The sequence below is a fragment of the Corvus hawaiiensis genome, chromosome 1 (assembly GCF_020740725.1).
Source record: "Corvus hawaiiensis isolate bCorHaw1 chromosome 1, bCorHaw1.pri.cur, whole genome shotgun sequence".
Lineage (NCBI taxonomy): Eukaryota > Metazoa > Chordata > Aves > Passeriformes > Corvidae > Corvus > Corvus hawaiiensis.
In genome coordinates, this window is record NC_063213.1 from 80,414,752 (window position 1) to 80,435,970 (window position 21,219).

At 38.4% G+C, this 21,219-nt stretch overlaps 1 protein-coding gene across 3 annotated transcripts in view; it reads left to right on the forward strand.

The window, feature by feature from the left end:
• The window catches only part of RETREG1 (reticulophagy regulator 1), a 65,771-nt gene that overhangs the window by 33,932 nt on the left and 10,620 nt on the right, over positions 1-21,219 (forward strand). For 2 of the 3 annotated variants that reach the window (XM_048311518.1, XM_048311527.1), the window contains exons 4-5: positions 16,987-17,113; positions 18,925-19,009. In XM_048311518.1, coding sequence (XP_048167475.1) covers positions 16,987-17,113; positions 18,925-19,009 — 212 coding nt within the window. Of the gene's footprint in view, positions 1-7,014; positions 7,209-16,986; positions 17,114-18,924; positions 19,010-21,219 lie in introns of those variants that run through there. The other variant, XM_048311535.1, reaches the window with a different exon arrangement.

Genomic DNA, 21,219 nt, shown 5'->3' on the forward strand with positions numbered 1-21,219 from the left:
AATAATCCTTTCTTTTGTCACAGCTGCACAGTTTTATAAACTACCACAGTGAGACTGAATAAAGACAATTCTAATGAAAAAAGCTCTTTTTAAAGGGAGAGAATATGATTGTAATTTTACCATCAGACATGTTAAACACTGGAGAGTTCATCTCTTGTCGCACAGTAAACAAATAGATAAGTTGATGTTAATAAGTTGATAAATTAGCAGTCATTTAGTCATCTGTCTCACTTTCACTATACAGGCATTGAAAAAGGCTGTGGACCTTAGGAAATCAAAATGGATCATACCTACTATGAAAATGTTTGGCTAGCAATTCTGAATATTAATCAAAACATTGGCTCTTTGTGCTGGGACATAAGAATAGGGTTGGTGTCAGTGAAAATGATGAATGATATATAACTGTGTGCTGTGCTTACATTATAATGTACTTGAAGTCCTGCAGTTATTCATCCTTAAGCTTCTAAAGTCTAATTCAGAACTGGTGACCTGTACTTGGATCTAGTTACGGCTTGCAATTGCGCTAATCCCTCTCTGGAGAGATTTTCTTACATTGCACCAAAGAATAAATTACATGATTAGATGGAAAACTGGCTCCTATCCTCATGTTCAGGATGATTGCAGCATTGAAGTAATGGTGGGTCATCTAAGCAAACTGTGAGCATACCAGCAAAATCTTTTAGACATAGGTGCTCTCAGTATGTGGTCTGAGTATCTTGCTGTATGGTCCTGCCTTTCATATCGTTCGTCTTCTTTTCAGTGGGAAAAGAAATTCATTGGTGAGAAGAAACAGATTCAGATTGCTACAAACCAAGAGACAGGGAGGTGGTCAGGTTTCAGAATCTTGAGTCGCATGTTTGCCTAGGGGAAAAAAAAAAGCATTTTAATGTGACTTGACTGAATTACAGATCATGAGATGAGCTAGTACAGAAGTACCTTTGTAGAAATGTAGTATAAGAAATAATTTCATGAAACAGTATGTAAAAGATTTCTTGAAAATTTTGAAAAAATAGTTATCTTTAGAAATGGTTCAAATCATTGCTAGGTGGGTTTGGATTTTTTGTTTAGTCTTTTTTTTTCCCCCTCCAAATATTTTTTTTCTTTTATAGCTGATTCCGTGGCCAAAAAGTCACAGAGCAGTTGAGATTTTCACCCTTAGTGGTAAGATCTACCTTCCTGTCTCCAGCTCCTCTCTGTTTGTCACACAAATCCAGCATGATCTGTCATATTGTAAAGAGCAAGATTTGCTATCTTCATGTGACTAAAATGTAGTAATCTGCTTTTAAAACTGCAGTTGAAATGTTTCTTACTTCCTTTAACTCCTCTTTTTGCTTGTGTTTGAAACTTGGAAATACTGTCATGCACCATGGAGCATTATTATGCGTGCTTTGTGAGAAACACTAAAACCTCACAGTGACAATTCACTGTTGCTGATACAAATCAGGTTTTGGTGTCTGTTGATAGTCAGTTTGCTTTCATACGCAATTTTTAATGATTCTCTAAAAATACATATTCATGTGCTTTGTTCTACCCAGTGAATATTTCTTGCATGTGGTATCTTGTTTAGCTTTTTGAATGTTGCACTACTTTTTTTGTCAAAACAGAATGCTGTTTGTTTGGGGTGTTTTTTCTGAATATGCAGATTGTGATCTTAAAAATGTTTAACAATTAATTATTTCATCCAGGTACAAATAAGAATACTGCATAATATGCAGAATTCCATGAAGAGAGAAAAATTTTCCTGTGCTCTTTTTTTGTTTGCTTTTATTGGTCGTCGACTGTTGAAAGATTTAATTTTTTTCTTTTTTTTTTTTTTGGCCAATCCTGAACCTTGGTACAGCTAAGTACCAGACTATGTTTTGTGTGTAATAGGTGTCTTCATCTTTTTTAGCTTTTTTACTGCTTGTGGTGACACCTGGTATAATACCCCAGCAAAGAACTGAGCATGTTCAGCAGGTCCAGTTGAAGGATTTTTCATTTATGCTTGTATGAAAGGTTTCCTCTCTTTTAAAACTAGCCTCCTCTGTATATCTCACAGTGTATGGAGAGACCTCAAAGTTAAGTAGATACAATAAGCTTTTGCAGTTTGAAGTCAGCTTTACATAGAAAGAATCGGGACAGGAAACGTTCAGCAAATTTTGGCTGAAAATATGGGAAACTTGGCATGCCCTTGAAATTGATGAAATATGGTAAAACATATACTTTCACATGTGTGTGCATATAAATATATAATTGTACACATGCCTGCACACACACACAAATGTGATCAGTTTATTCAGTTTCCCATATTGAAAAAGAGGGGAAATAGTCCATTTGGGGGGACTTAATGTATATTATTAATATGATTTTTTTTCAATTGCATTAAAAGGCATTTCACATTACTCTTCATCCTAAGCATGTCTTTGACAATGATGGTAGTTTTTAAACCCATGCTTTTGCTGAAAATAACACCAGTGCAAACCATCTACCGTAAGTGAAATGCTAGAATTTTCTATTCGTTCTGGAAATAAAAACTAAACTAGATGTTCTTTTGGGAGAGTGATTTTATATATATATATATATTTTTTTTTTTTTTTTTTAATAATGTCAGTCGAGGGTTTTTAGGATGTCTTTAAGTTTACAGTAGGGAGTTCATTATTTTTGCATTCACATTATTGGAAGTAAGACTCATTCATATCTGAATAATTAACACAGGGTTATACATTGAAAGCACAGTGTTTCCTTTTAGGTGAGGAAAAACATAGAAGGCAGCAGTGGTTGTGAGTAGTTCTGGAGCTGCTTGTCCCACTAAAGCATGCCACAGGCTGACTAAAATCTTTGAAAGCTTGCAGCCTGGGTGGGACACACCACCTACCTCCTAAAACCGTCGAGCATCGTCAGTATCTATCTGAGTGTGTAAAACAGTGTATGTGACACTATTTCCAATCCTTTTAGCTGTGAGGTTGCTTCCTTGTCTCTGGCAAGAACATAGCCTGTATTTCCCTTCTTTTTCTGAAGACTTCCAGAGTCTTTAGTGCCCACCTGTAAAAGAAAAATTTTGTATAGATGTCCATACCATTTGGGAGAAAGGCCATTCACTTGATAATTATGATCCATATGCAGTCCAAGTTTGTATTCAGCAAGAGCAAAACTGGTAAGATTCCCTGATCGAGCAGTATGTCAGGCTGGCATCTGATCTGCATGCCAGCACATCTTTTGGGATGTCTTTGTACCTGACAGCAAAGAGCTGTTACTCAACAGCTCTCAAGGAAGTTTTCAGAAAGATCTAGAGGAGGTCAGCTTAGCTGAAACCAGGGTAATGGGTACAAGCAGAAGTAAGAAGAATTTGTTATTAAAGTTATCCAGATAACATAAAGAAGATCGGGTACTCTGGAAAGCTCTGTGTAAAAATGTCATAATGATGGCCAACAGACCATGAGGAAAAGCTTAGAAAAGAGGTCAAAATGTGTAAATAATAGTATGCTCTCACTGGGAATAACTGTATTTCTGGTCTCTCCCACCTTAAATTGGTTATGGTAAACCCAGGAAGAGCTTGCAGAAGAACAGTAAAGATGTTTGAGGGCATGCAAGAGCTTACGTGCATGAAACAGGTGAGCAAAATAGGGCTTTTAAAGCTGAATGAGCTGACCAACAGGAGGACATTGTAGATAGAATCTTTTTCCTCTTGATTACAAAACCAAGGGCTTCCATGTTCCTTTCAAAAGTAATAGCACAAGGGGGAGGAATTCACTGTGAGGTAGAAGGGGTTGTTCTTTCTGTTGAATAAGCAACAGAGCCAATGGGAGGGAAAATTTCAGACAATACTGCATGTGAGAAGTGAGAGAGACATGGCAAGGCTGGAATATAGCAGCTCAAACAAAGAAGTTGCTCAGAGAAACACAGATTAGTCATGTGAGTTGAGGCCTCAAAAGTGGCAAGAAGGAACTTAGAAGGACAGAGGAGAGTGACTCAAGTCCAGTGCAGTTAATGCAGTGCTTAGCTGCAGCTAAGCAAGGAAATAAGAATCTCCTTGAAAAGTAACATGGGTAGGAAAAGACTTTCCTTCCTCAGTTCTGTCATTTCTAGTCACTTTGAGTTTTTTATATTGGAAAAATTTAAAACTAATTTTTAGCAATCTTAAAAAACGGAAACCTCTTTTCTAAACAGCTTCATCTTTCAATTTTGCAGTCCTATCAAAAAAACCCAAACAATAATGGTCTGCAAAAACAATAAATCACTGTGAAAAGCTAAAGAGAGTTAACTGTCATCTGCCTGTTCCAATATAAAACTTCTTGGAAACCAGTTGAAGTGGCTAGATCAGAGCAAACAATATTGGGTGGGGGTAGGCTGGATTTTTGTTCCCAAACATTATGCAGTTAAGCTGCAGATGTCCTTGCCACAAGATGTTATAGGTGTTATCATAGGATGGAAATCCACTCAGAGCTAAAAAATAGGCATCACTGCTGGCTCAAACCTCCACAAGTTGGAGTCTGGAGGACTATATGTAGAAGGCAGCAATGTGTTTTTTCCTTGGCTGTTCCTTTTGGACACAGGAGAAGATGCCAAAGCCCTTTGGCCTGATTCAGTACAGTACTTCTGTTCACCTGCTGCTGTTCCACCAAAGTGTTCTTGGAGAGGTCATTCTATCTCATGCAGGTGTGAAATAATCTGGAACCTGATCTGCTGGAAACCTCCAGATGGGCCAATACAAATTCTAATTCCCTTGGACGCAGAAGAATTTAGAATGATCAAAAAAATGAGATGGAATTTTCTAGATAGTCTTCTTTGTGATACCAAGCAAAATACTTCAGTGCAATTGCAGTTCCACTAATTATGCACTCATGCTGTTCTCAAGTATGATTTTCAGAAGTGGTGAGCAATGATACCTGTAGAAACTAGTCTATGAGTACTGAAGTGTTTTATATATGCTCTAATTCCAAGCTAACAGGTCCTTGACATTTTAGATAGGTACTCATTTAGTAGACAGTTTTGAACCTAATCTTTTTCAGGTCTTGCTTATGAATAAGTAAATAAGGTGATATTATCCTCCTTACCTCAGTGAGGGCTGGGAAGAGTTGTAAGGAATTGTAAAAGTAAACAGTTTTTCTGCTGTAGCAATAAGCTCTGTGTAGAGTGTGACAAAGAAAGGAACAGTCCAAAGCTGCACTTGAGTTTGGAATACATCAAGTTCCAAGGCTGAAATACAGGGATAGACATGATACTGAAAGCTTTTCAGCTTCTGAGTGTGATCCTCAAATGCTTTAAAATGGAATATTTTGTAAAAAGGCGTTTTACATAGTAAATGTATGTGGTTGTGTAAGAGTATATTGCAGTGCATGGAAACTAAAGCAGCCCAAGTTACATAGGGGGTTCAATTTTGTTTGCTTTAATTTTTGATGCTACATTTAAATTTTGAATGATGCTCCTACATGTTTGCAGATTTCAGTTATTTCTTTTGTTTCTTTTCCTAATTAGAAGACATCACACCGTTGATCTGAAGATGAAACTGTTACACAGAGTCATTTCATTAATTAAGATTTTTGAATTTAGCAGCTCTATTGTTTCAGGGTAAGCTTGAAGAAATTAAACTCTTAATTATTTCACCTCTAACTATCAGAAGTAAGAAAAGAAAAAAGAAAAGGAAAGAAAAGAAAAGAAAAAGATTACTACATTGGAATATTCCAGTATTGGTGACCACGGAAAGTCTCAGTTGTAGGCGGGACACTTATTAATGCCTAATTATATATTGTATTGCATAATTTAGTCAGAGGACTTTACTCCCATTTTTTTAGATCTTACTAGTCCTTTCGAAGAAATTTATACGAAGAAAAGAAGAAAGGGTAGAATCCTTTGTCGTTCTGAAATTTAAGCAGTTTTCCAAGAAATTATGTATTACTCACAATGCACCATATACAGCTTAGCAAATCAAAGATACATGGCATCTCTGCCATGTTGTCCTGCTCTCCTTTTTTTTTTTTTTTTTTAAATTTATTTTTAACATGTGACATCTCCAGGACAATTCTTACTGTCTCATGCAGGACAGGCAGGTATAAATCTTGCTTGGTTCCTTCATAGAAAAATAGATTTCTTATGTGAAGATCTCTGGATATAATGTGGATTTGAAAACATTTTAAGAACAACAGGTCAACCTGTTCAGCGACTGAAGGAAACCATGTGAAGGAGCAGTGCTGAGCACTGTGCTGAACGACACACAGACGGGATCCTTGGAGTCTTGGACTGTGTTACAAAGCTTCACCAGCACAGATAAGGTTGCGGGTGTGTTGAAAATTAATAGAGACGTAGCTGGTGTAACTGGAGTGACAGAATCCTTGTCATGCATGCAGCAGTAGGAAGAAAAGCCATAGGAGGAAATCCATATTCAATTCACCTTCACAGAGGCAATCAAAGTATTTTGGCAGAAAGCCTCCTCCTACCAGCATATTTTAGTTTTTGAGGACTTTGCCAGCACAGTGTTCTGGTATTTCTGTTTAAGATTGTTTATGGCAGATGAGCTTGGAATCAGAACTTAAAAGCAATTCAGTTAATCATTATTGAAAACTTGTCTTCCTAGTCCTTATTTAAAAGAATTGCTAAGTTTGTGTGGATTTTTTTCATCTGTAAATTTCGTCATTGGAGAATAATTTGGCTTCTTCTGGCAGCTTGTGACTGACACTTTGTAGGGAGGAAAAAAGGATTTGTTGTAGTTAAGAGTAAACTCTTTGCTCTCATATTTTCAAGCCTGTCACTTTATTAAAGTTATTTAGCTTCTCATCGTTTTTGTTGCTGCTTACACCTGAGAAAAATGGGAGATGTTGAGGAAGATTTTCAGTGGAAACAGAAAAATAAAATGTACTAAGTGGGTGGTGATTCTCCCTCACATGACCAGAAGGAAAACAAACTGTTTGGCTTTTGACTGTGCTTGCTACTAAACACCCTGTCATAGTGTGTGAGGTGAGTCACGACTTGTTTATTTATAGCCACGGCCAATCAAAGCCGACCGATCTGAACTTCATTCAAGACCAGCAGCACTTAGGATGTCTTGTAAACATTTGCTCTCTGAGCAAGGAGCATTCTTCCTGGCAGTGAGCAGCACAGGTGCCTGGCCAGTGGCTCCTAAAACACAAAACAGACTAGAAGATCGTGTCCTGGATTATCTAGATTGGTAGAGAGAGAGAATTCCCTTTCACATCTGAAATGCCAGACAGTGAGGATCTGGGACAAGATGACAGGTACTGTACTTTGCTTGTGCTGGCCCTCCTGTGCAGTGCAGGAAGGACTGAGGCTTCATGTAATTAATCTGTGTGTACTCCTGTGTGCTCAGCCTGAGATCAGTTTTCTCTGCATTGTAACTAATCTTCTGCTTCTTGAGGGCTTTGCCTCTAATGCTAACCTTCTGAGGAGGGAAGTGTGAGTTTTAATGTCTGATAGAGGGTAAATAGAACAGCTCTGAGGTACTTGTTAAACTGAAGCAGAAGGAAAGAAAATACTATGTGGTTTCTACCTGGTCACTTTTCCTTTCAAAGCCTCAAAATGTCAGGCATGGAAATAGTTGAGTTGGAGCCATGTTCCTGAGAGAAGCCTAACTCATTTGTGTGAGATGGGGCACTGTGTCCCTTTGCGGTATGCCTGTCTTTCTGGAGTTCAGCTTTTATTTTAATTAGCTGATATAACCAACAGTCAGGACAAAAAAAAAGTAATTAGATCTAAAACTTGGTAACAATTTAAAAAATACCATTTTCTGAAATATGATCTGGCACATCCTATGAAAGAAATGCACTAATTAAATTTAGCCAAATAGTTTTTAAAGTAGATATTTGAAAAGTAGATATTATTGATGTTTGACTATGACAGAATTTATAATCTAGATTTTTTAAAGTCCACATGGTTTTTCCATAGTCTTGATGCTAATCAAAATATTGGCTCCAAAATGGTGTTAATTAAATACTTGATGTTGTAAAAGGAGCATTTGTCATGTATATAGAAGTAGATTCTTTTTTTCTTTTTAGAAGTTAGTGAACAAAATGCCAGAATATAGAGACAAATTCAAGAAATTAAGCAATTACAAGGATCAGGAGTGAGCATTTCATTATGGCTTTGGATTTGATTTCTTCTAGTTAAATCTGAACATTTATGTGGATGTTTTTCCAGTATGTTTGAGGTGAAATACGGGAGATAATTCTGGTTGTGGTAGAACAGCACATTCAAGCACTGCCCCCTAACTGGATGGGCGTGGGTGAATGGATCCCCAGGGGCATAATTGGGTCTCTGCAGGGGTGGGGTCACCTACACATTTCCGTTTGCAAGGATATCTGGGTTGTGCCCTATATATATGGCATAGATTGCAATTAATTGTAGTTGCAGGGAGCATTTTTTCTTCTCTTAAGGAAATGTTGACTTGTTGCTGATAACCACCAAAGTGTTAATTGCTATTCTTTAAGAAATGTTTAGTGAGGTTTCCACTTCGTTCAGTTCTTTATTTTTCAATAAAGAAAAACTGAAATATGTGTGACTCCTTCAAAAAAGTTTTCAGCTTTGTAATAGTATCTAATTTATTTTGTTCACAATTCTTTCTCTATAAAGGCTTGCAGCAAACTTTGGCAGCTAAATAGAAGAAACGACACCCAAGGCTCTAAGACCTCTTTTTCTATCAAATTTGAGGGCTTTTGTTTTGGATTTGGAAGAAAAAGGATGAGCTTTTCTAAAGCAGTAACCTGGAAAAGCATAACAGAGCCTGCTCTGCCCATTTATCATTTTTGAAGCTACCATTAAATTAACTGACCCTGATGCTCATCCCTCATCCCTTTATGTCTTTGCTATTGAGCAAAAAGGTTTGAGAAAGTAGTTTAATCAAAAGGTTCCAGGTTTTTTCCTGAAATTAATTTGCCTTTTTGTCTTGGTCATAACAAATAGGATATAACTGGAGAACATTGCTAAAGGAGTGCTAATGAGGTTTGGTGGAGGTCAGAATATTTTGGTCCAAGTTAAACAAGAGGGAAGGAGCTATGGGACCTGTACAGGAGCAATTAATCTTAGAATTGCAAAAGAAGAAATTGAAATGTAAATGCACAGATAATGGTGTAATTTTAAGGGCACACTGATCAAAGCTTAAGCTTGTATGTATTTAAAAAAGGAGAGCAGTAGTACTTTTGTAGAAGGTGTAGAATGAGCTTTGATCCCTGATTAGTTTCAGTGCACTGCCCTCTTTGTAGGCCCTTCTCAGATGCATATACTTCTTACATCCTCTCTCCTCTTGAGTTCATGTCCTACTTCAGAAAAGATGTAATATTGTGTCACAAGTGTATTTCATGAACGTTGTTACCTCATAATTAAATATGTGGCATTGGTCAAGAGTCTGTTAGTCATACTGTGAATTTAAATGAAGAATAAGCGAAGGAACGGATGCACAAATACATCTTAGTAAGGCTAGCCAAAAAGCTAAGAGTTGTGAAGAGCACGTACCCACTCGTATCTTCTGTTTTGTTTTGGCACATGATCATGGATGGTAACAGATGAAGAACAGTGAGGAAATGTGTGGCCACAGGTAGAGGATTGAAAACAATTTAGCATAAGGAGATACTTTCCCTCAGTAATTCTTTATCATCAGGTCCACTACTGGTTTGGTGTAACACAGTATAATCTTTTTTTTTTTTTTTTTAATTGACAATTTGTGAGGGATCTCATAATAGTCAAGAATGTATAAAAGTTACTGTGAATATCAGTCCTGAAGTGGTGGAAGCACATGGCTTTAGGAATTCTAAGTAATGCATCAGAGTACTAAGTGAAAACCTACCTGTACAAAATACATTAAAACCATGGAAAAGAGTCAAAATGAAGTTTTGCACAGAAAAAGTTACACCCATCTTGTTAGGTAACACAGAAAGTAATTTTTAAAAAATACTCTTTTTGAAAATCCAGTTGAAAATCCAGTTTTCCCTTTTTTTTTTTTGTGCAGCTGCTCTGCACTTCAGGGAATACTCAGCTCATCTTTCCTAGTTGTTTGACTTTGAAAGGCCTTGAACTAGGAATATCCCAGCTGAAGAATGTGGAGGCTGGAAAGGAGGAAAATTAATTGATTTTGTGAAAAAGGACTAAAAGAGTTGTCATTGCAAGAGAAGAATAAATCCAAAAGACTTTCTTCCAAAAGCTGGGCAGATCTGTTTAAAGTTCTGCAAATGGAACTTTATGGTCTTGTTGCTTAGGAAGGAGTTTCCTTACTTTTCTGAACAAAAATGTCTCTTTTGTGTAACCAGTGTCTGTTAACATGGGAACCTGACCTGAAAGATCCCAGGCCTTGTACCGTCTTGGTAAAAGGACAACAGCCCATTGTAAATAGCATTATAGTCTTTGCTGAATAGAAAGCAAGTCAATGATAGTATTTACATGGCACTGAAACACTCTGGTTTCATGTAAAGAGATGTTTTTAAAAATCTACACTTAATGACTAAGTCATGAGTTTGGACTAATGGCACTTGACTGTCAAATCATGCTTTGAATGACCTGGAACTGCAGTAGTAGCTGGTGTTCTCCTCAGGGGAGCTGGGGGAACGAGTGCAGGTCAGAGGAGGGGTTTCCTGTGATAGCTGGCCTACCAGTCTGCTCACCAGAGTCTGTCAAGAGGAGTTCAACAATGAAATGCCCCAATTTAGGTGGAGTGTATTTTGTTTGTTTTAGCAGAATATTCAGCAAAAAGTGACATCTAATACTATCTGCTGTGTTGAGGCACTTGTATACTGGAATCACCTTCAAAAAAAGCAGGAATTAACCAGTTTGTGTTTGGTCAGCTAAAGAAATACAATGCAGCTCCTTATTAAGACTTCATAAGATAACTGATGTATTGTACATGAATAGATAAACACATGCTTTCCAGAATAAAATCCTGTTAATAATGGGTCATTTTCTTTTTTTTAAGTAATCTGTTGGACTAGATGAATTCCCCTATCTCTTTGCAGAACCCTTCAGTGTATCTTTAAAAGAATAGGTTTGCTTTCATTTTCAGAAAACGTTGTTCTTGACTAGTAATATAAGCAAAAAAACTACCTTCATTTATAGGATTGATACTGTTTAGCAGGACACCAGTGATGAAATGTTCCCGTCAGTTGAAGAGAAGAAATACAGTTATGGCTTTAGTTCAACACACTGTGCAAGGAGTATATAGAGTCCGGGATGAAAGGTTGCTTATATGATGTTTTGTTGAAAGTCACGTGGCCTGACCAGTCTGCTGTGCAGTCCATTGAAAAAGGCACATCCAGCCTCAACAAATGCTGATGACTTAAACATATTTCTTGTACAGTAATATTAAAAAAAAAAAAAAAAAATCATCTTGGTCAGGAAATAAAAGGGGGGATGCATATTACTGAAAGCTGTGAAGTAAGGTCTTTTTTCAGCTTTTTATTCCACACCTTCCCTTGGAAAAAAAAAAAAAAAAAAACCAAAAAAACAGGAACAGCAAATAGGACTGAACCACTGTTAAGAAAAAGCACAAAATTGAAGTGTCAGATGAGGATGGATGAGGCCAGGAAGAAAACACTTTAAAAGTTTGAGAAGCAATGTTGCATAGTATTAATTCATTTCACTCTTACAAACAATGTATTTGAACTACTGGAGGTGTGGTAATTAAAGGAGTTTTTTAGATTGGGAAATGTTAGCTACTCTTTAAGGCTGATAGCTACATTCTCCAGCTTCATTTTAAAAACAAGATCTGTCTGTATATCTTAGAGATTCCAAGGGTGCCAAAGTCTCGGCATTGAAGGGATGGTCAAATGTGATCAGTTAAAGGATGTTATCCACAGTACTGCATGTTAGTGAGCCTAAATCTGTGCAGCTCATGTGGATTAGCAATGGGAAATAAGGTGCATATGGATATCCACAAGCTGGAGATATTTCTGTTAGAAAAGCTTTATAACATTTGTAGCAAAAAGGTTGTAGATGAAGATTCTCCCTGAAGTCTAAGAATGGAGTGTATTTGTGGATGCTTCCTGGTTTTGCTTTTTCTTTCAGTGACACAGCTTTTTTTTGCGGAAGTCTTTGAAGCGAGGAGGATTTTACATGGTGTCCCAGTGATTCATTTAAATAGCAGGTCTTATTGACTTGGTCATGGCCACATGACACACATATAATTATTTTAGTATACTTAACGATTGCATATGATCCAAAAGTGGCACAGGATAGAGCACAGTGCTACATAGTCACCTTTAAAATTAGCCACATAGGTCATTAAGATGCTGTGCTGTGAGTTTAGTGGTGCTGGCCATTCTGTCTTTCCACATAGTGCACATAACATTCACAAATGTGTTACATTGTGTTTTTGTAAGGCTAATCAATAGTGTTCCACCACAGTTCAATAGTAGATTTTAGAGGTTTTGCCATTTGTACTTTAATGCACTTAACTGTAAAATGTTCTTTTAACACTATTTTATATTTTGGAAAGGGAAAGGGGTGTTTATTTTCCTTTTCAGTATATGCCCTCCTGAAATTTATATGTAAAAAAAAAATTTTTTTACACAAACCTTTTTAGTCTAGATACTATTTTAAATTCTTTATCTCTGTACCTTAACAATTTAGAAGAAATATTTCAAAAACCTACATTTTTGTATAGGTCTTCAGGTATAAAATGTTTGCTTCAGAGAAAAACTGTATCATTATAATCACTCCCTTCTGCACTGTGGTGACTTCTTTCTTACAGCAGAAACCTGTGAAAGCTCTGAAAAGGTAGACCTGCTCGATTGGGGTGTGCTGACAGTTTGCACACTGCATTTCTCTTGGTTAAGTTTCAGGATGAACTCCTGGTTGCTTGTTTGTCCTTTGATATCCAGATCCCTTACAGCTGCACCATTCTATATGTTCTAGATATTACTTTTTTTAAAACTACAAAATAGCCATATTACCTATATTTTGATTTACATATCTTTGGGACTGTAACTTTCAGTTCTTCCACCTTGGCTACTACATTCTAAGTTACCCTGAAAATTACAGAGGGCACAGGCTTCAAATGTGTGTGGTTACAGTTGAGAAATTAAGAGGGTTTAGAAGCTCTATAATTACTAACTCTATGTTTATGTGGGTGCAGTCCTTCCGATCCAGCACATCATGGTGTTCTCTGTCACTGCTGCAGTTCTGAGTAGCCTATCTGCATGAAGATACAGAGAAAACTATGTACACATAATTAAAAAAAAATCCAGCACATCACGCAGAGATCTTTAAACCAGTAACATGAGATCTGCTGACCTTTCTGAGAGAAATGTGATGGGGCTTTGCTTGAACAGATGTCTAGCTACAAAAATGAGAGCATGACAGCATCAGTCATTTTTAGCGAATGTAATGCCACTGACTCTTCTGGCCAGAGTTTGTGACTGTGATCAGTGGAAGCGTCTGGGTGGCAGAGTGTTTTGGGTAGGTTTTTTTTTACAATTACTAGGCAACAGTTTATATATTTGCTCAGTTATAGAAATGATGCAATAGGCAGTCAGAAGGATGTGAGTAATTTATTTTTTCTGAACACCCTCAACCTTACTGAGAGTAGTTTTAGAATGGAAGTGTAGCACTGTATATCAAACTAAGGATGTGATGGGAGCATAAAATGTTATTCTTTCTAAATTATCCACAAAAACCTTTGAAAGTATTCAGAGAGAGTTGGCTGCTTATCCCCAAAGGAGCACCCGGACAGCAGTCCCTAAAGCTGTTTTGGCAGGAAGTGTAGGGTTCACATTTAAGTCATGTATTAAGGCATTGTGAGTAACCCCACTAATATTATGCTAAAATACTTTTTGTGTTCTTGGTTGACTAACGTCATAGTCAGGCACTCCACTCTCATCATCTACATCACTTCACGTATCTTCTTTTTCCCTTTTTATCTTTAAATGTGATCATTGGAAAATTAATTTCTCTGGAGTATGCATCATTGTGTGCCTGTTTCCTTTTGATCTAATGCAGACGTAATAGTTATCTCTGTTTTTACAGGACCATGACATAACCTCTCTGTGTTTGTGTACATACATTATATGTTGTACATACAACTATATGATGTACCTCCTTTCTTTCTCACTCCCCCTTCACCAGGATCTGTTGCTTCTCCCTTGTTCCAACTCTCTGGACTGTGGGTAACACTACCATTAAAGTGGGCTCAGCGTAAAAAGACAGGAAGAACAGACATCACCACGGCTGGTAGTTGTTGGGAGGTGCGAACAAGAAGATGCAGCATGTGCATCTGGTTGTCACGCTGAAGATCAGCAAGCTGACTTTGTTACACCTCTAATTGCCTAAGATCAGAATAAGGCTTCAAAATAGTCCCTGGTGTTCCTTGTAAAATAGAAAATTGTAGCTATTGTAGAACTGACAAAGGTGTCTTACGATTTCTTGTGGCCTAGAAGCAACTGCCAAGTATTCTTTTGTGGATCTCAGTAGTGGGTTTGCAATGTTTTGAAGGAAATTTCACCTGTACCATCCACTCTTCTTGCTTCTTGTCCATGCACCACATGTGGACCACAGGGCCAAAGCATATAGCAATATATTTTATTTTGCACTGCAGCTCATGCTTTCAACAGCTTGGCTAAAGAAAGCATCACTAGCAACCAAGCAAAGCAACTCCAGAGAACTTTCCCTGCAAATGTGCACTTCTTCTTCATAATATGCATTTTATTTTGAATTGTTACTGGCTATCCCATTGTGCCTTGTTACATCTCCTCTTTAATCCATATTGTCTCTATATTAGTGGTTAGCATATGTGAAAATAGTTTGCATTTTTATTGTACTTTATGCTTTCATCTTTACTCCCCTCTCTGTTTTTGCTATTAGCTTAAAATTATTAAAATGAGTATCTACAATTGTCCTAGGTATTTCAGAGCTCTAATTTGATAGTAGGCATCAGGCCTGTTCATTTTTGCTTTGTGCTTCTACGAAGTTCTACTTTGATTGTCAACAATTTTAAATAAAGGGTAGGAATAAAAGTCTGTAAAAGGATTTTTTTATTCAGAACACTGTCATAATAGTAGTTTTCAGTACTGGAATAATTGGGCAGCTCTTAAGGCGTTTATTATTAGTGCTGTAGAATGGTTTACAAAACCTGGAAGCAGTGTTTCTTTAGGGGGAGTAGCCTATCCATAAAAATTGCAGTTCCCATAGGCCAAACCCCTTGTGTAATACTCTTCTGAAGCCACTAATTATCAGATATGATAGAAATTGAAATCTTTATTGTGGGTGGTATGCAGACAGAAAGTTCTGTGTAACATTGCTCATCCCTCCAGCTGGGTTCCTGCCGTGATCTCTGTGAGTTATGTTATGGTTTTATTTACATCCTCTGTCAGGAGCAAATATCTGCATTCGGTGCCTTGCATGGCTGGGAAATTGCGAAAGTCACCCAGCCCAAGACAGGGGACTCTTATCCTATGTATTTCAGGTGCACTGTTTTAAATAGTTCATTGTTTTTTGGGTTTTTTTTCAAAGGGGAGGAAAAAAACCCTGCACCCTGACTGTGTTGTAATGTAAGAGGAAATCACACCACTGCAACACTATAAACCCTATAATGCAGTCAGGAGCAGGGCACCAGTTCTGGGGTTTGGACTTCAATGAGCCCTACCCCGTGGCTGATGCCGCCGCTTCCTGCGGGTCGCGGTCCCCTCCGGGCAGTGTGGCTGTGTCACCTCCGGGCAGTGTGGCTGTGTCACCTCCGGGCAGTGTGGCTGTGTCCCCCGCGCCTCTCCCGTCCCTGGCTGGTCCCCGCAGGGCTGTGCCACCACCTCGTGGCGGACGAGGAGAGCCGGGAGACAGGCAAGGGTCTCCGCGGAGCATATTTGACCGAAATTGTGCTTTTTTACAAAAATGAGACTGCGGAGACGGTGTAACTGATAGGAGTCGGGAGTTTGATGTGACCGTCTGTGTGTCCCCTTATGGCTATGCATCGACCCTTGTACAGTCATTTTTTCATAATGTAATTTTTATTTATCTTGTAATTCAATCCACCTGTGACAAAATGTTGACTATTAAGGCAGTGATGGATTAGACATGCAATGGGTTTTACATGTCGGTAAAATGACCAGAGTTGCTCATGGCTGGCTTGCATTCACTGCGATCGACGCTGTCTGTACTCAGCAGTGCATTATGTGAAAGGTAACTCACTAAAGCTGGGGTGGAATTTACTTCAGATTCTCAGCGTTTGCACGGGGCTTCGTCCATTCTTTGTACCAGTTTGATTTGGCATTACCGGCCTGTGTATGTCTTTATTATTATTTGTTGTTTCATAAAACAGCTTCCTTGTAGACGTTTTGTTTAGTCCACCAAAGTATATGATGTAACCATTTAAGCTCAGTATTGGATGCACTGATCAGCCCCAAATGTGATAGACACATATGCTTTCTCATGGTTGTCAGCAAATTCTTTGGTACAGGTTCTTTCTGGAGGGTATTATTTTATTAAAGTTACTGAACAGTCATAAGATAAGCTTTAGAAACAGTCCTTTCAATACAATAGAAAAACTGAAATTCAGTAGGAAAATGAATGTAAACAGCAAGACCTCAAGAGCAATTTCTTTTTTTCTAGGTTGGGTAGCAATTTCATCATCATAGTTTGCAGAACAAGATAAAAAATAGAAAAGAAAAAGCACAAGGATTATATGCATAAAATGAAATTTATTAATATGTATGGCCATCTGGTGGCAATGAAAAGTACTGTGTTATATTTTTTAAAGAAAAAATAATATTAAAAAACAAATTTGAGGTCAGTTGCTTGATTTAGATGACAACTGTGCCTTGAACTCAATGTCTTCATATGACCAGAATGAATAAGCAGTAATTTTTGTATGGACTGAAAACTGCTACTACTGAACAGATTTTTTTTTAGTTAAAAATATTGAATTAGCTTAGTATAAAATACATAGAAACTAGCACATGTGTCTCTAGCATATCAGCAGCCATTGCATTGCCAGAGGCAATGGCTTTACAACATGGTGTTTTCAACCAGTTTCAAATTTCATATGAGCTGTAAACAAAGTTGGGTATTTTTGTTTGTTTTACTCAGCTGGAAGGTCACCGATTCCAGTCAAGACTACAGACCCAGAATAAATCAGTGCATTTCAGACGCACTGATGAATTTATTTGTATTTCTTCAAGAAATGTCCCACTTTAAGGAACAAAACCCTGGCAAGGTAAGCACTCCCCAGTAAGATTAACAGTTCTATATTATGTAATAAAAAGGTGAGATATATTTATAAAACAACAGGTGAGCAAGCAAAAAAAAAAAAGAAAAGAAAATGTGCATTCTGATGCCTTCAGTCATGAGTTTATGCTAACTTTTTTTTTTGCTTTGAAGAATATGGGTAGGTAGTCAGTGAGAAAAGCTGTTCACAATGAAGTTTATAGCAATACAGTCCATCCCCTTACAGCTGTTGGAACTTCACCGGTTATTCCATGGACTTTTTAAAGGAAATCTAAAACATCACAATTTAATAAAGACTTGAAAAAGCGAAGAAGTAAATAGGCCTGTTCCTAGACATAAACATGGGGTTTTTTCACAAATAATTAGTTTTCAGGAATAGCTGCATGAAGAGAGTTCCTCATACTTGATTGTGATAATTTTTCTTCTATACACTTACAGTTGGTGATTTTCCCTTTTTTTACTAGTAAAAGGCTGAGCTGGAGAACCCAGTTCATGAAGAAGCAAGCAAGAGTAGGGCTTTTTTTCCTCCAACTAGGAAGAATATTATTATCTACTTCTAGTCAAAAGTGAAGCAGATTTTTTTTTCCAAAGAAAAATATAAATAATATAGAAGTATATTATGATAATAGTAGATTACATTTTTATATTTGTATTGCTAAATACAAGTTGAAGACTACGAGTCTTTTTCTCCTCTTTTAATCTCTTTTCATTTTGCCAGAAAATCTTTCCTGAAAACAGGCCATTCAGAATTAGCAAATAGAAAGTATGTAGTACCACATTCAAATATTAGCAGTTTAGACTGAAAATACAGATGAGCAACAGGATGAAATACCTCTAGAAAAAAACCCAAATAAATTATATAAAGAGTAGTTGTATGTTTGGACAGTAAAGTTATATTTAAAAGAAGTTTATAGTGAAGTAAGGAAATGCAGTATCAGTAATGTGGTAACATGACAGTAACTGCATGTTAAGAGATAGCTAATACTGGTTTAGAAAAGCTAATTTTGGTAGCATGTCTTCCCTTCTTTTCCCTGGCCTCATTTTCTAAGCCATGTCATTATTTTTACTTCAATAATTAGAAGCAAATTAGGCAATAATGCTGTGTGCAAAATTTCTTCAAATTAACCGTTTTATTGCAATTCAGTTCCAAAAGCAAATGGATCCTTTCTGCAAACTTTGAACAGCTCCGTTGTGTACTCAGCACTGTGCAGTTGTGAAAGATGCACTGTTATGTCTCAGTCACCACAAAGGCCAAATCTCAAATTTTTTATTGAAAATTCGGCTCAGTCTTGTCATTAACAGAGGTGCTAGAGTAGACAACAAGCATCACAAGATTGCTTGCCAGCATATGAGAGAAAGCAGTTTCACAAAGCAACACAACAGGGGAGAGAGCTGTAGGTAGGGGAAGGATGTTTTCCTTTGGTAAGCATACAGCAAGTATGCATTATAATATTGCAATTATTGAGTTGGGTTTTTTCCTGCATATAAACCGTCCAGTCTTTTTTCATGCAATGAGGGTGTAATTTTAGCAGTAAACATGCACTCGTTAAAGCTTTACAGTAAATGAATAAAAATAGCAGGTTTTTAATGATAGAAGAGGGGATGCATCCTAATTATCCAAAATGGACTGTTTGATGCGTATTTTCACCAGAAGTGTTAGAAGTATTTCCCAGTTCTAAAAAACAACCTTCAATTTTGCCCTGCATTCCAGATTTCATTAGCATGCAACATCTTTCTTTTGCAAAATGATCTAATCATTTAAGTGGAAGTGTTAATGGTGAATTTTAATGTTTTTGCCAGTTTTGCCTACTAGTCTGCAGCATATGTACGTTTTTCACTGTCGTGGGAAGTTACATTCCTGGAGTTGTCCTCTCCTATGTCTTGTGTAAGTATGGTCTTTTTTTCAGTCATGATTAGTGTATATGTGTATTGTTCATTATTTGGTCTCTGTATAGCGAGTATTTATTTATTTATTTATGTATCTGTTTACACACTGTAGCGGGTTTGGTTCTGTTCCCGGGCGGAAACACCAATTTAGTGTAGTGGTTTGGCCCAAAATATTCATTACTGTTTATCTTCTGTGAGATAAGAATTAGGAGAAATGCAAAGCAGGCACCAACTTTGAAAGAATATAAAGAAGTTTATTAACAGACCTAAAAGAAGGAAAAAAAAATTTATACCACACCTTCAGAACACTTCTCCTCCCCCCACCTTCCTCCCTTCTCCCACTGACAATGTAAAAAGACAACCCTTAAGATGTTCAGTCTGTTTACTACTTCCATAATAACCTTGTTCAGTCCATTTAGGAAGAGAAGTCTCTTCTTACTCGTGCTATAAAAACGTTATCACAATGAGACAGCCGTCCACTTCCAAATAACTTTGTTCAGTCCATTTAGGAAGAGGAGTCTCTCTGCTCGCATGTGAGTCCCTTCCCCCAACCTGCAGCTTTTCCCACAACTGCTTTTGAGGGTCCACTCTTGAAGTTTTTTGGGGTGCAATTTTAAAGTCGAGCCATTCAGAAACAAAAGTTCTCTTCACCCATCTCTGGGAGCATTTCATCTCTAAGAACAGAGGCCCTTCTCCTTCCCTGGGAGCAAAGGGTCTTCCTCATCTTCATCGTTAGGACTATCTCTGGGAGCATCTCTAGGAACTGAGGTTTTCTCCTTTCCCATTTGGAGCAAAAGTCCTCATCGCTTCCATGTCTCCCTGTCCAAACTTCTCATGAAATTACAGCTGCTTCAGCATCTGCCTATCTCAGCGCAGGTGCTTTTGCTCACAAGTACAAGTTGAACACTCCACCCCCCATGCCTTCATGAAATTACAACGGGTACTCTGATACTTCATAGTTTTACAACAGAATTTCAGCTTTAAGCATCTCCTCTTTCTCTTCCCTCAGGTTTTCAGCTCTTCACAGCACTAAAAGGGTTAATCTCACCTCGGCCTTGCAGCTGAAATGTGGCTTATCGACGTGGAGAGGGGGGGGAGCCGAGCTGCTCTGGCTGCCCACAGCCCTGCTGTGGGGGGGTTCCGCGGGTGGAACAGGTCCATCGGCTCCAGGATGGCCGTGGCCCGGTCCAGCCTGGCCCGAGCAGGGCCTGGGCCGGGCCCGCTGGCCCCCACTCGGGGCCCGCAGCCACCTGTCCCAGCACTGGAAATGAGAGAGAGCTTGGGGGGGAGTTTGTCTATTCTTAAGTGTGGATCACAGAGGCAGTCACAACTTTAAGTGGCTTACAGAATTGTCCATATTCAAACTGGCCAGCTGATAGGTTCTGTCAGGTCATAGGGGAAGCTGTAAGAAGAGCATCACTTCCGAGACTCAGCTTGCTAACCCATGACATACATACATGCAAGTTTGCAGAGGACACCAATCTCTCTGGTGCAGTTGACAAGTCTGAGGGACAGGATGCCATCCAGAGGGACCTGGACAAGCTCAAAAAGTGGTTTCCTGGGAATCTCATGAGGTTTAACAAGACCAAGAGCAAGGTGTTCTACCCGAGTCAGGGCAACCCCCAGAACCAGGCTGAGGATGAACAGATCAGAGCAGCCCTGCCCAGAAGGACTTGGGGGTGCTGTTGGGTGAGAGGCTGGACATGACCCAGCACTGTGCACTCACAGCCCAGAAAGCCAATGGTGTCCTGGGCTGCATCCAAAGCAGCGTGGGCAGCAGGGTGAGGGAGGGGATTCTGCCCCTCTGCTCTGCTCTGGTGAGACCCCACCTGGAGTCCTGGGGGTCCCCAGCACAGGAATGACAGTTGAGTCCAAAGGTGGGACATGGAGATGATCAGAGGGCTGGAGCACCTCTCTTGTGAAGACAGGCTGAGTGAGTTGGGGATGTTCAGCCTGGAGAGGAGAAGACTCTGGGGAGAGGCCTTTCAGTTCCTGGAGAGGGCTTCTAAGAAAGCTGGGGACAAACATTTGAGCAGTGCCTGTTGCAATAGCACAAGAAGTAATGGTTTTAAACTGAAGGAGGATCAATTTAGATCAGATATAAGGGAGAAATATTTTACATTTTTTTGTCATATGGAAGTCAGCTTACGAGTTTTTTCAGTGTGTTGATTCTGGCACAATGTTGCATAGTCATGTTTGTCAGGTCAA